General features: G+C 47.0%; 1 protein-coding gene across 1 annotated transcript in view; it reads right to left on the minus strand.

Moving 5' to 3' along the window:
• The window catches only part of LOC146178798 (venom factor-like), a 108,926-nt gene extending 104,687 nt beyond the window's left edge, over window positions 1-4,239 (minus strand). The window contains exons 1-2 of the mRNA XM_084580037.1: window positions 4,154-4,239; window positions 2,687-2,850 (exon numbers count right to left, since the gene is read on the minus strand). Of these exons, the coding sequence (XP_084436163.1) occupies window positions 2,687-2,850; window positions 4,154-4,239 (250 nt within the window). The remainder of the gene's footprint in view (window positions 1-2,686; window positions 2,851-4,153) is intronic.
• Between the last annotated feature and the right edge of the window lie 11,558 nt (window positions 4,240-15,797).

The raw sequence follows: 15,797 nt of genomic DNA on the forward strand, positions 1-15,797 counted from the left end.
ATATTTCAGCAAGCTTCTGAAGCTTCGAATCGTTCTGTTTTCGTCACAATTCCGCCCAGTGCATTCAATCTATGACCCTGCAAGTTTTAGATGCGGAACGCAAGTATCTATACACCGCGCTCATTTTATTTTTCGAAAATTACCAGAGCGTCTAAACCACCATCCTGAACCCAGGCATTGCGTAATTAACCTTCCACTCACATTTATTTATTTATAGCGCTGAGTTTGCCACACGGCATAAAAGGTGGTGGTATAGCGTCACAGGAATGTGTGGAGTGCAGCCATTTGCAAGAAGTCACACAAGCTGCGTGCATAAATGTTGCTTGTTGTCCATAAGTGGAAATGAGAGTCATTACTCGGTGAAAGTCCAGCTTTTTGTAGAATGGTGTTGCGAATATGCGAAGTTCCTGGGCATGTCCATACTAGATGCCGGACAGTGGTGTCGCAAGCGGGTTCTTCGCAGTGTGGGCATTTGTCGGGAACTGGAATAGTAGTACTTTGGCACTGGTGTCTTACTAGTCTTGTCCTGCACTGGCAACGACTACCTAGTCTCCGGATATTTTCTTATCTTCCCAATGGTGCTTTTAGTCACCTGCAGTCCCAGCTTTACAGCAGACAGCATGACCACAGATAACACTTTTTAATATAGCGCGCCGCGACCCACATATGCACTTATCTCGAAGCTTCTGGGTAGAAGTCTGCAAAAAACCAATATTGCTCCAAGAACTTTTATACACCTTAATAAATAAACAGAGCAGAAAAATGCTGCTTTTTTATATTCTATTAATGAGCACACAGGCAAAACAATAAATGTGGCGTTTATGTTCAGGCTAATTCGAGACTCGCTTCCTCCTGAAAAAGGCTGAGCTCGCAAAAACACATTATATCAGTTAGGGCGACAAAGTAAGCCATAGAAAGAACTCCAGTTATCTCAGCTTCTTTTCTCTGCAATCGTGGCCTTAAATAGAGATTGCACCGAAATGTAAGATTAATTCTTCCTTGCTTTCAGTATGCAATATGCCAGTTTAAGGACACATTCACTCAGTAATACACTGAAGACTGCCGTCTTTTCTGTTTTTTTTTTTTTTTTGCTTTCTCTAACCACAGCTAGCTGTAATGAAGATTATTAGGAGTGATATGACGTAATGCGGAAATAATTACGAGGATTCTTCGGCGCCTTCGGAGTAAATAAGGGGTATATGCAATAGGGATACCTGAATAGAGAATTGGAATTCCTTGTTCCCCAACGCAGCATGGAATGTCAGGATTCCATGCCAATACTTTCTGCGCTGGTCGCGTGCGAAATAAAAAAATGACTTCGAACGAAATGCAGAAACCTGCAACAGCCGACGGTGACAGAAGCGGTCGAAGTGAGGCGCTAATTAGTTTGCGCATTAGAAACTACTCCGAGATTATAGCACCATTCACCAACCAGTACTTTAACCTGTCAAACTTAAATAACCTATGCGCCGATGTAATTATCATAAAAACATGTGGCCAGTATTCCCTTTATTTTATACTCAATTGCTTCCTAGATACGGGTACGCAACAAGAAAGATGGATGCATGCTGTGGCCAATTTCAGTTTTATAATCAACTGTGTGAGCGGAAATACGATGCAATGAATATGCATATATCGTTATCAGCGTGCGTTGGACAATAAAATCTTCTCCCTAATGAATGAAGTTAGCAATGCAGAGTACGATTTTTTGGACATTTTTAAGTAGCTCACTCCTACTTGGAGTCATGTAAACACTCTCCAGAATTGTTAATAAATAAATAAATAATAAATAAATAAATAAATAAATAAATAAATAAATAAGGGTGGAGTGTAGCGTAAGGCGGCATAAAACGAGCTTCATATCCTTGTATAAAGACACTACTGGTTGCCCGCGAGGACAGTACCGTCAAGTGTGATCAGGACTGCAAAGTGGATATGGGTGTCACGACCGAAGAATTCAGGTAAATCGTACAGCCTAGCTTGGACGTACATAAGAAAGCATTAGTATATTGCATCATTCGGAAAGATAGTTACCACAGAGAGGCTATCACATTGAGATTTCCCCACATGCTTGTTGATGTTCGTTTGGGGATCTATTGGTATTAAATTTCCAGGTCCTTTCTGTTTCATTTAATTTCCATAATAGAATCCTAAACATTTTGTATTCATTTCCAAAACTGAATGCGTGCTGCAAATTCCTTCTCTCTTATTTCATTCTAGGGTCCCAGCAAGAGTTTAGGAAAACATAAGAGCTCGACAGCTTGTTGGAGTAATAATGCTGCATTTTTCAAATTTATGTTCTACAGTGGATGTACCTTTGGTTCATTACTCTCAAATCAACGGCAATTTACAATTCATTGTTATTGCTTTTAATTTCCGAAGTGTAGAAATATTACGGTAGTTCGCGGTAGATCTATAATTATATTCTCAGTGAAACAATCAGGGAAAAAATTTCTCCTCCTCTCTAATTTAAAGTGCAACTTTCTCTATCGACAGTACTACTACCAACAACAATCTCATATAGGTATTTACTGTTTACATTTAGTACAAGACATGGTTCACAGAAACAACGCATGCCACTCTGAACGAATGAAATATTAAGATATTTCCTAGCAGAGTCACTACACGCCTATGCTTCTCTGTAAAGTAACAGCGTAAGCTATGTTCCTTTTCTACTAATACTTACCAGCTTCCAAAATGAACGAGTCAGAGAAGAGTAGTCGCGCCTCAGATGGATAATCGGTAGCCTTTAGAGTGACGGTTTTTGGTGCACTTCCACTGTTTATGACGAGTACAGTTTCTTCTGTTTCAAGTCGGACAAGACTCGGGGCTGTTACGATGCATCCTTCACTGCAAAATTTGATGTGCCATTTCATAAGAAAACAAAACAGCAATAGTTAACTTCATATGAAGTTTAACGACAGCACATATTGTTTGGTTTGTGCACCGTTTAACATAGACAACTATCGCTGTTATGCGGCACATTTGCCTCTGAGAAAAACCTTTCCGCAGGGCGCCGTGAATTTCTTATTAGCATGGTGAAATGCTTTCTGGCCGTCGAGACGCTAGTATTTAGCGTTATAGTTTACTCCTAGCAATCACTCCCTAACTCAACATTTAACACAAATATTTCTACAAGTAACATTGAGAGCTTCCCTATTGTGATCAGTTCAGGTTCAGCTGGCGTTGTACTTAAATATTTTATTATATCGGCTTCAGTGCATGATTCATGGTATTGACACAAAGGAAATGTTATAGAGTGTGAAGCGTTTAAATAAGCTTGCAGAGTAAGAGTTGTGGTATTCCCATGAAGATATCTCAATGAATACATACGTCATTGGCTAAGCACTCGGCAAAAGGAAAATTCGACTTAAATAATTTTCTGCTTTTAAGTACTAGAGGCGGCGTCAACTGTTCTATGCCTGGCCGAACATTTGTACACTTCCTTTGTGTCAATACCATGAATCATGCACGGAAGCCGATATAATAAAATATTTAATTACAACGCCAGCTGAACCTGCACTGATCACAATAGGGATGCTCTCAATGTTACTTGTAGAAATATTTGTGTTAAATATTGAATTAGGGAGTGATTACTAATTGACATACACTCAAGCGCAGCCATACGGCTACGAAGGAACGCTATACAGCTTTCTCAGAAACTTTGTAGTTAAAAAAGTGGTCCTGGTCCGGGGAAGAATTTTCTTAGCCGTATGGCTGCGTTGTGGGGATGTCAATGAGTAATTGCTCCCTTATTACAAATCTACTCCACCTTAGGGGATTCCCCAAATATTTGGCCAAATATTCAATTCGTGCATACAAACATCTCTCGATACCTTCTTTTTACAAATTTGTTGGCAAAATAAGGACACAGCATTAATGAGCTTGAGCCCTTTTCTCAGTCAGCCCCACCACAACATTCCTCAAACCCAGTCCTGAAACCCTGTTTCAAAAGAGCACTGGAATATAACTAGTCAGTGAGCATTGGCGTCCCGTCGTACGACCGTCGTACGACCGTCGCGTTTTTCTCATTTCCGAAACCATACATGCGTCTGACAACAGGGTTCAGAAAGGCCCTTGATTCCCAGGCATCTGTGACACCATAGGCAACAAAGAAGACGTGATAGGGCAAGGAACACGTGAATATACTTACGCGAGGCTTCCCATCACACAGAGCAGGGAAATGACTTTACAGACATCCTGCGAAACAATGCTCCTCTGGATTCCCCCCGACTTCATATTCCGAGCGGCAGTGGCTGCTGGTCTCCCAAAGCCTGCTTGCGGAGCAAGGGGGCGCCGTTGCGCGCCAACACGTTTATCGTTTGAAGCACACGCTCGCGGAGAGTTAGAGATTATCTCGCCGCCCCGCCGCAGCGAAATCCGAGCCGTTCTTGGAGAGCTTTTCGAAACCAAATTGTTCCGCCTTCGCCGCAATGTTTCAGATTTGTTAGTGGACATTTCAGGGTAAGCGAACGAGTAAGATAAAAAGGTAATTTTGCGAAAGGGCACAGCAGAATTTTGGATATCATATATAGTATAAAAAACAAAGTAATAAACCTTATTAGTGTTTGTTGAACATATCAGTCAGCTCATTTCCAGTGCCGGAGGATGGCCATAACGTTTCAGCTAAGGCAATTTTGAACAGAAAAATGTCTACGATGTCTGTGGATATATTTAGGGACGTACCAGGAAAACACTACAGACTCTAATGAAAAGAGAGAAGATATATATAATACGAGTATTGAACGACAACAATAAGACGACGGTCGCAGTATTACTACGAAAAAAAAAGTCATCAAATAATATTCACTTACGACCCCATTCTGAATATTAGTTGAGGTGAAAAAAAGGTCTACCGACATCATTCTCATGCTGTTTTTTTTTCACATAATTTATGAACAAAACATTCAGAGATATCATTACTGAGTGCGCGCTAGAAGTAGGCGGTAGGATAGTTAGAGAGGATACCGGTAAGCTGTCTAAGGAGACGAAAGATTTGATTAAGAAACGCCAGAGTATGAAAGCTTCCAATCCAACAGACCAGATCGAATTGGCCGAAATATCAAAGCTAATCAATAAGCGTAAGGTGGCCGACATAAGGAAGTATAACATGGAGAAAATTGAGCATGCTGTAAAGAACGGGGGAAGCCTTAAAGCGGTAAAGAAGAAATTGGGCATAGGCAAAAACCAGATGTATGCGATAAGGGACAAGGCGGGCAACGTCATCACTAATATGGAAAAGATAGTCAAAGTAGCCGACGAGTTCTATACAGATCTCTACAGTAGCCAAAGTAGTCAGGAGCGTAAGGAGATTGGCGGTAAGGAAAAACAGTCAGACGTTCCACCAGTGACGAAGGACGAGGTCAAGAAAGCACTAGAAACTAAGAAAAAGGGGGAAATCAGCTGGAGAGGATCAGATAACTAGATGTTTGTTGAAGGACGGGGGGGATATCGTGCTAGAAAAACTGGCCACCCTGTATACGCAGTGTCTGGTGTCATCGACGGTACCGGAACCATGGAAGAATGCAAACATTATCCTCATTCACAAGAAAGGGGACTCTAAGGGCCTTAAAAATTACAGACCAATCAGCTTACTGTCTGTTACATATAAGGTATTTACTAAGGTAATCGCTAATAGAATCAGGACAACCTTAGACTGCAATCAAGCAAAGGATCAAGCAGTGTTTCGGAAACGGTACTATACTATCGATCATATCCATACCATCAATCAGGTGATAGAAAAATGCTCGGAATATAACCAGCCCTTATACATAGCATTCATTGATTACGAAAAAGCATTTGACTCAGTTGAAACCTCGGCGGTGATGCAGGCATTGCGAAATCAGGGGGTAGACGAGCCGTACGTGAAAGTGCTGGAAGATATATATAGTGGCTGCACAGCAACCATAGTTCTGCATAAAGAAAGTAACAAAATTCCCATAAAGAAAGGTGTTAGGCAAGGAGACACAATCTCCCCAGTACTATTCACAGCTTGTTTAGAGGAAGTATTCAGAGACTTGGAATGGGAGTAGTTAAGGATAAGGGTAGATGGAGAATACCTCAGTAATCTGCGATTTGCTGATGACATTGCCTTGCTAAGAAACTCTGGGGATGAACTGCAAATAATGATTGATGACCTAGACAGGAAAAGTAGAAAGGTAGGCTTGAAAATCAATATGCACAAGACTAAGGTAATGTTCAACAGCCTCGGGAAGGAACAGCAGTTTACATTAGGTAGCGAAATACTGGAAGTAGTAGGCGAATATATCTACTTAGGACAGGTAGAGGCCTTCGCCCTGCAGTGGGTATAATCAGGCTGATGATGATGATGATGAACAAAAAAAAAACAAAAAAACAAGAGATCAAGGACAATAGCAGGAGAAAAATAGAACAGCACTCTGAGAAAAGTACTTCTCAACTACTAGACAGAAAAGGATGTTCCTTCTAGAAAGGAAGTAAAGACAACCTTCGCTTGTTTTTTAGAGAGCTTGAGTAGTGCGGTCTCCACAGAAATATCACGTTGGCACCTTCAACGGAGGCTGCTTGTTTCCGATTGTGCACCATGTTTCTTGTCTTAGGGTTTCCAAACCTAGTGAGGACTTTATAATGTGAAAACAATGCGCGTGGTGCGCTGGTATGGAGGCGCCTCTGCGCCTGAACAAGTGGCACCGCGGCCCGCGCGGCCCGCGAGAAGAGCAATATTCGCTTCTCATCTAGGGAAGCGGAAGAAGCTGGGAAATACCTGCTTTCCAACAGCGTCAGCGTGTTAGAACAGACCATTTTTATGGCCGCTTTTAAGTTTTTCGCCGCACATACACACACATCGGGTGTGTGTTACCAACAAAAATGTTCAAAAGAAACCAAAGAAAGCCACTTCTCGTGCGTGGACTGGAGTGCGTTTCGTGCTTCTGGGCCAGCTCCCCCCAACATATGCCTTAAATGGAAGACAGTGAACGATAAGCAAAGTGGGAAACCGTGCGCTGGGCTTTGATTTCAGTGGCAACGTACCAACAGCGCGTAAACAAGCTATCCCCCCCCCCCCCCCCACACACACGCAATTCTGGATTCCTGTAAGTGTGAATGCGTATAAACAAACCTTCCACGCAGCGGTATAGCGCACGCATTCTTAGTAGCAGCCGTCAAACATGGCTGAGCGAAACCTTCACAGTGCGCTGTTAGGTGGCTTTCTGCCCATTTATTTGCTGAGGCAAATTTTGAAAACGTAAAGTTTATTGCGCTGTCTCAAATTGTGTGTCAGGCGCGAATAAAGTCAGTGCAGCAACACCTAGATAATCTACGGCGAATTCGCAGTCCAAGTTCAATCTGTTGTGTACTTCCTATTGAAGGTGAGATTCAATCTTTGGTGGCTCATTTGTTGACAGAGTGAGTAAATGAGCATTCCACGTTTTCTCGTCTGTCCGAGGTGAAGCTAATCATTCGAAGTGGTGCAAAGGGGCAATACGGGCAAGTAAGCGCGTGGTTTGTTTTCCTTTCTGTCCTTCTCATGTGCACTCCTTTCGCGCAATATGAACACAAATTTAACTAGAATTTAAAGAATTCAAACGTTATACGTGAAACAATGTCCCGTTCTTGCACGCCTTACTGGCTGCTCTTCGCCAGCGCTGTCTCTAATTTTGCTACCCTAAAGGCTCCACAAACAGGAATCGAAAAACCCTGATTTTCTGCTGCTTTTTGGGCGTATTATTTTGCAGCTATTCTGTAAATCGCAATAAATTGAGTTCCGCACTTCACTAAATGTTTTCTGTTTGTTCCTGCGGATAGCCGCAATGTGATCGGAAAAGGTGTGAACACCGACGACTTCGGATCCAAACATCTGTTTTTTTCCGCCGCGCCTTCCAGATGGCGCAATATGCATAGCTGAAACTGTAGCCCCACAGGCCGATAGAGAAACATACGCCAGGACTGTAATATTGTAATATTCCGTTCCGTAGCTGGTTCGGCGTGTTTCATAACCATGTGCTGCCCAGGCGGCGCTCGCCGTTCAAATGTCCACATCCACAGCAAAAGTGTGACATACTGCACGTTCCCTTTCCTCTGAATCAAATTATATCAGACCTTCCAAAATGTAGTTTACCATTGACCTCGCCCCACCACGGTGATGCTGTGGTTAAGATATCTGAGTACTGTTCCAGAGAACCCGGGGCCGATCCCGACCGCCAGCGGGTGCTTCCTATGGAGGCAAATGGGAGAGGCGTCCCTGTACTGTACGAGGTCTGTGCACTTTAAAGTTGCCCAGGTAAGACGCCCGACTACTGTGCCGGAGTTCCCGGGTTCGAACCCGACCACGGCGGCTGCGTTTCGATGGAGGCGAAACGAAGTGACGTCCGTGTGCTGTGCGACGTCAGCGCGCGTTAAAAACTGATTTATTTGTAGGAAGGGAAAGGCGCTGTAACTGTCTCACTTGTTTTTTTTTTGTGGACACCGCAACTGCACTGTAAGGGAAGGGAGAAAGGTGGGAGTGAAAGTGGAAAGAGAGAAAGAGGAGCCTTAGTGGAGGGCTACGAAGTAATTTCGACCACCTGGGGATCTTTAACGTGCGCTGACATCGCACAGCACACGACGCCTCTTCGTTTCGCCTCCATCGAAACGCAGCCGCCGAGGTCGGGTTCGAACCCGGGAACTCCGGCACAGTAGTGGGGCGTCTTACCACTGCACCACCCCGGCGGGGCTCAGCGCACGTTAAAGATCCCCAGGTGGTCGAAATTACTCCGCAGCCCTCCACTACGGCTCCCCTTTCTCTCTATCCACTTTCACTCCCAACTTCTACCCTTCCCTTACGGCGCGGTTCAGGTGTCCACAGAGCAAGTGTGACAGATACTGCGGCTTTCCCTTCCTATGAACCAACCAACCAGGTGGTCAAAATTATTCTGCAGCCTTTCACTACCGCATCTCTGTCACTGTTTATGCTTAAAAAAATAAAAAACTGCCACCTTCATCGTTTCCCGTATAGTGTAGGTCATGTGATCACGGAGAGTGGGACAGATACTGCGCCTTTCCTTTCCTGTAAAGCATTCCAGCGGGAGCAACACTACGCCAGCCGATTCGTCTCCGCCGTGGTCGTACTTTCGTCGTGGTCGCGGAATTTCAATGTGCTCCTAGCATTTGGAGCTGCTCTCTTGATCGTGGAGCTAGCGGACGCATCTCAATGAGCTCCGTGATTTCGCAGCAGAATTTCGTATTTCTTGCCACTTGCGTTCACCAACGTTGCCCTGGACGTTCGTCTATCGCTCCGGACCCGGTGTGGTGATTTCCAGACCAAGGCAAGCAGTTCGAGGATTTTTCGACCAAATTTTTTTTGGCCGCAACAGCTGCGACAGCTAAGCCTATCAGCTGTCTCACGACATCGGCGCGTTCGCGCGCAGCGGCGGTGGCGACGTCGCGTCCCGCCAAGCCCAACACCGCCTTGACTATGCCTTACACTGTGGAAGGCACCGACATTACCGCCGCGGAGTTATCCGATGGCTCATGGACGGCGTTCGAGATGCAACGCCGGTACCGAAGACCATCTCCGCCCAAGAAACAACCTGCCGAGGCCCAGACGCCAGCCACGACATCGACTCTACCGAATCCGCGGCCACGCGGACGCCCTCCACCTTTGACCAAAAAGCGTCCTCTGCCCCGCCTGCCCTCGGAACACCTCAAGATCGTCCTCCGTCCCCAGGGCACGCTAAACCTCCACACCGTAGGCCCCGCACGACTTGCACTTGCTATCTACGCAGCCGCCAACGTCGACCACCGCCTAGCGGTTACTGCCGACCAAGTCCGCATACACCCCGCTAACAACACCATCACAGTGAGCACGCCTGACAATGCCCGTGCAGTGTCTTACGCCAAGATCGGCACCATCACCATCGACAAGACAGTAGTCCCGGTTGCCGCCTACGCCCCAGCCCCGGACAATTCCGTACGGGGGATTTTGTACCGAGCCTACAGTTACGAAAACGATGCCGAGATCCTGGCTGAGCTCCGCGCTCGTAATCCCGATCTCCCCATCGTTGCTGCGCGTCGTATGGGCAAGACGCAGCACTTCGTCACGTTCGCCAACACCGAGCTGCCCCGATACGTGCGGTACTTGGGGTTTACTCTCGAAGTCTTCCCTTTGAAGCCTCGCCCGGAGGCGTGCTTCAACTGTCGCAAGCTGGGTCACCGAGCGGACGTGTGCCCCCCACCACGAATACCTACTTGCCGCCGCTGGAAGACGCCACTTACAGACGACAAGCAACGCCGAGCACCCGACCCACAGGTAAGGGAGCTGGCAGAGTTAGTCCGACTACTGCAACCACAGTCAGCTCAGTCTAACGCAAAAATCAAACAGCTAGAAACTGCAAATGCGCAATCAAAAAATGAACAGTCGTCTGTGGCTTGCGCTCGCGTTGAAGTCAGCCGCAATGAGGACATGGAAGTAGATCAAAACCGCCGTAACAAACGAAAGGCACCTTTGGTACCTCGGCCAGATACAGATGACTTAGAGATTAATTATGAAGAGAGATTTGCAAAAATAGACCAAAGACTAGCCAAGGTGGAGGAAACTATCCAGAAATTAATACCACAGCTTAACAAAGTAACTGACACAATGGAAAAGTTTCCGACTACTTTCGAAACTCTCCTAGCTAAACTCGACACGCTTACAACCAGGGTTAACGCACTAGCATCGCCTAGCAATCTGATATCTCCAACGCCAAATGCAGGCTCTTTGCCTCCTGCCCACACAGCATTCTCACGCCCAGCTGACGGTGCTTCGACGTGTCCGTCCCCCAGCAGAATTCTCCGACCCAGCGTATTGCAACCCGCGCGAGCGGAACCTTACCCGATACGCGATGGCTAGCACACCTGTTATAGTGTGGCAATGGAACTGCAGGGGATTCCGAGCCAAGCGCAAGGCTCTGGAATACGCAGTTTTGGCCCAAACAAACAGGCCGGAAGTCATAGCACTTCAAGAGACGAATACAGAAGTAAAGCTTGCAGGGTATACAGCATACAATGAGAAAGTGTCGGCGGAGTGCCGGCCGATCACAGCTACACTTGTACACCGTAATCTAACTGCAAACCAACTAGATTTGGAAACACCGGAGGTCTCTCATACATTTATACAAATCCTGCCGAACAAACCAACACAATCTCCCCTTTACATTCTAAACGTATATAGTCCACCTAAAGACAACAGCACGAAAATAGCCGCACTCCTCCGTAAGGCGCATGTAGCCGCTCATAATGGAATGTTGCTGAGTGTTGGAGACTTTAACGCACCCCATGCAGAATGGGGCTACTCAGTTAACAGTAGAAAGGGAACTAAATTATAGGAGACAGCCCAGGCGCTAGGGCATACCTTACTCGTCGACCCTGATAAACCTACGCGCATTGGTAACAGTGTAACCAGGGATACGTGTCCTGACCTTACCTTTGCCAGAAATATCCCCGATGCGAGATGGGAAAACCTAAATACAAACATAGGAAGCGACCACTATGTACTATGTACCACATTCCGAGCCACGCATTGCAAAATGCGTCGTCAGGAAGTGAAGCACACGAATTGGGACGCCTTTAGATATGTCCGCTCGCAAAGGCCAGTGGAAAGTATAGTAGATATAAGACAATGGACGGAGCGTCTGTTGCAAGACGCCGCAAACACTTCAAAAACTGTTACCCTGGAGGACAGCAGTCCTAGCCCGGACGCTAAGCTAGTGCACATGATTGAAGCAAAAGGAAGTATCCATGCTCGATGGCGTAAAAATAAGCACAACCGACGTTTAAAAATTCGGCTAACTCGGCTTGAAAAGGAAATCGAGGCTTACTCGTGGGAACTTAGCCGAGAACAGTGGCATCAGACTTGCGACCGCCTTAATGGGCAACTGGGCAACAAGAACACGTGGTTTTTACTTAGACATTTACTGGATCCTACGAGAACTAAGGCAGATTCCCACAAGAACCTACATAGGATCTCGCAATCTTTCCAAGGCACCGACGAAGAGCTCATGACCACTTTAAAAGATAAATACATTAACACCTCCCAGGATATACCCACGCCAGATGGGTACTCAGGATTGGATAATCCTCGCATGGATAGCGTCTTTACCGTAGCAGAGATTAGGGCTGCTCTTAACCAAATTAACACCACCTCGGCAGCGGGGGAAGATTGCATCACCAATAAGATGTTGCGCAATTTAGAAGACCAGTCAGTAGAGAGGCTCTTACGGACCTCTTCAACAGGTACTGGACAGAGGGCAGCGTCCCTGAGGAATGGAAGCACGCTAAAATTATTTTCATACCTAAACCGGGCAAAAGACTCGAGATGGGGAACCTCCGCCCAATCTCGCTAACGTCATGTCTCGGGAAGGTAATGGAACACGTTGTCTTAAACAGGCCCCTTATGCACACCGATGCGGAAGGCACGTTTCCCCCGTCCATGATTGGGTTTCGAGCAGGTCTTTCGACTCAGGACAATATGTGGCAAATTCAACAAGACATTCTAGATACAAATCGCATAAGAGACACGCGAACCATCCTGGGACTCGATGTAAGGCCTTCGACAATGTGTCAAACGCTTCCATCCTCAATCACCTCTCACAGTTAAACGTAGGCAAAAGGACATACGACTACATCGCTGCCTTTCTGAATGCGCGTACGGCTACGCTCCATTTCGTTAACAAAGTTGGCGACAAAATTACACTAGGGATGAGAGGAACACCGCAAGGCGCCGTACTTTCACCTTTTCTCTTCAACATCGTTATGAGCGGCCTTCCGCGTCTGTTAGATGATATCCCACACACACATCATTCCATATACGCCGACGACATCACCATATGAACCAATTCTGGCTCTGATGGAGATATTACAGAGTCATTACAACGAGCTATCGACACGGTACAGTCTTATGTGCAGGAAAACGGCCTTACCTGTCCACCGGCTAAATCAGAACTATTAGTTATAAGGAACAAACAAGCTTCACAGGCAAAATCAGATTCTCGAGAACCTATCCAGTTACACATTTACAACCATCCGATACCCCCGGTAGCCACAATCAGAGCTCTCGGAATGTTGATTCAGAATAATACGCAGAACACAGAAGCTATACGCCGGCTACGCGTCACGGCGCACCAGATAGGTGGGTTGGTGAGACGCATTGCCACACGTCGCAGGGGTATGAGAGAAGCCGACCTGTTCAGGATCATTCAAGCCTTTATGATAAGCAGAATCATGTACGCTTGCCCGTACTATAATCTGCGTCGTAGGGACGAACATGCACTTAATAGCATAACTAGAACAGCATACAAAGCGGCCCTTAGCTTACCAGTATACGCTAACTCAGATCGACTACTGCAGTTAGGAATTTTTAATACGCTATCTGAACTAATTGAAGCCCATAAGACAGCTCAAGTGACCCGTTTGCCATGCAGCCTTGCGAGACGCGTAATTCTCGACAAGCTCCACATACACCCCGCTGAGGAGGTGTGCGCAACATCCCATTTATCGGCTGACATAACTAGTAGACTGGTTGTTAAACCAATAGCCAAAAACATGCTACCAGGTAGACATGATGCCCGCAGGAAGACAAGGGCACAGACCCTTGAGAAACAGTACGAGTAAGATCCACAAGCAGTGTACGTGGATGCAGCTCAACACATCAAAAACGGAGCATACGTGGCATGTATGGCCACTCCAAAGTCAACCTTCATTAACGCCATAACATTTCATGCTAGCTCCATATGCGAGGCAGAGGAAGTAGCTATAGCATTGGCCATCGCGGATCCCCGCACCAAAACTATTCTAAGCGACTCAAAAAGCGCCGTTCAAAATTTCGCCAAAAATTCTGTAAGCGCACTCGCGGCGCGAATTCTGCGCAACCGATCTCTCAATCACAACATCAATCTCGTATGGGTTCCGGCTCACGCGGGTAACTCCGAAAACGAAGGGGTCGACCGTCTAGCCCGATGGTTAACCAACCGGGAGACGGGAGATCTATCGGGAACGGACGCGCCTGTCGAGGCACCGCGCACATACGCGGAGGTAACAAACTTTTATCGCGAGCTAAGATGCACGTACCCCGCCCCTCACCCCGACCTCGACCGGGCGCAAGCCACGACACTCAGACGCCTACAAACAAAGGCCATTGTTAGCCCCTACCGGCTATCGTTAATTACAAACGGAGAATTCACCCTGCATGCCGGCACTGCGGTGACGGGACGCTGGCCACTCAAGACCATATACTATGGGAATGCGCCAGCAATCCCCCTCCAAAGACACTCTTGCCAGCTCCCTCAGCGGAGGAATGGGACAAGCTGTTGGCCAGCCCAAGAAAAACTACGCAACTGGCCCTCGTCACGCGAGCTCAAGAGGTCGCTCCCGACTGGAGGCCACCCTAGACTCGCCCCAGCCCGAAATAATTCCTTTCATTTCGTGGCAATAAAAGTTGTTACCGCCACCGTCGTGGTCGCACCTTGGCAGTGATCCCACTTGCCATGAGCCGTTTACTAGCAACCGCCACAGCTATCAGCTCCGCTGGGCTGGTCTCCTTATGAAAAGTTCAGGGGCACTTTGGCTCACTTAAGTGCTTCAAGGCGGAAGCTTTCCCCGCCGCGCTGCTTAGGCGTTGACTGCGAGACCGTGATTGACTAGAATTGTGACAGGTATTGCGCGTTTTCTTTGCTTTCAACCAATTTTAAAAAACGCTGATGACTGCTGTACTGCGTCTATTCTATATAAGCTCTGTGGTGTGGCGTTCGAGGAAGCACCAAATGAAAGGCGCTGCACGGACGCCGGGATGAAACGGCAGTTGGGTCAGCTATGCGTGATTGATTGATTGATTGATTGATTAAAACTTTAATTTCCACCGATTTAGGAGGCCCCCTACTCCCCGCTCCTGGCACGCAGGCCTGAGGAACGGGGGCTGGAACCTCCGCGACTAAGGACTGGCGAATATACATTGGTTATTCACGGCCTCAGCCGCCAGGCGGACGGCTTTCTGCTGGTCAGCGGGGACGTCGCTTCGCAGCAGGGTTACCCAGGCTTCTTTACTTTTAATGTTGTCCCTAGCGCCCGGAGACTTAGGGCATTCCCAAATTATATGGTCGAGGGTCCCCCTCGCTTCGCAGGCTTTACATTTATCGTTTTTTCTCTCCTCTATCTGAGTGTGAAACAACCAGACAGGGTTCGGGAAATTTCCGGCTTGTAATCGCCGCCAGGCTATGGCCTCTTTATTATTTAAGCTAGGATCCGGTGGCGGCATCAGACGTCTTCCTAATCTATAATTTTCGATTATTTCTTTACAGGTTTGCGAACGTTCGTCCATCGCCTGGCAGTCGGGCGGCTCCGCGTTTGCCCGGAAGTAGAGATCTCGGGCTAAACCATGGGCCGCCTCGTTGCCAGGGACGGACGTGTGTGCTGGGACCCAAATTAGGGTGATTTTGCGATCAATTTTAGTTGCAGCTTTTAGAATTCGGGCGGCTTCTTGTGAGACCCTGCCTTTTCCGATATTCCAGAGATCAGTTTTACTGTCGCTAAAGATCAATCTAGCCTTCGTTCCGACGCAAGCGAGCGCTATTGCGACCTCTTCAGCCGTGTCTATGTTTCTACTTCGGATGGTGGCGGAGACGACTGGTGTGCCGCTACCATCGACTACCACGGCGACTGCCGCCCCTGATAGGCCGCTTGCAGTGCCTGATAGAGAAGGGAGTGCATAATAGCTGGACGGAACTTGCTGAAGCGGTGAGAATCGCCCAACATGAAAGATTAAGTAGGTCGAGCACGGGTCGAACCATCTTAGAATGGGTGGGTCGAAA

Source organism: Amblyomma maculatum, chromosome 9, assembly GCF_055883805.1.
Source record: "Amblyomma maculatum isolate TAMU_Amacu chromosome 9, ASM5588380v1, whole genome shotgun sequence".
NCBI lineage: Eukaryota > Metazoa > Arthropoda > Arachnida > Ixodida > Ixodidae > Amblyomma > Amblyomma maculatum.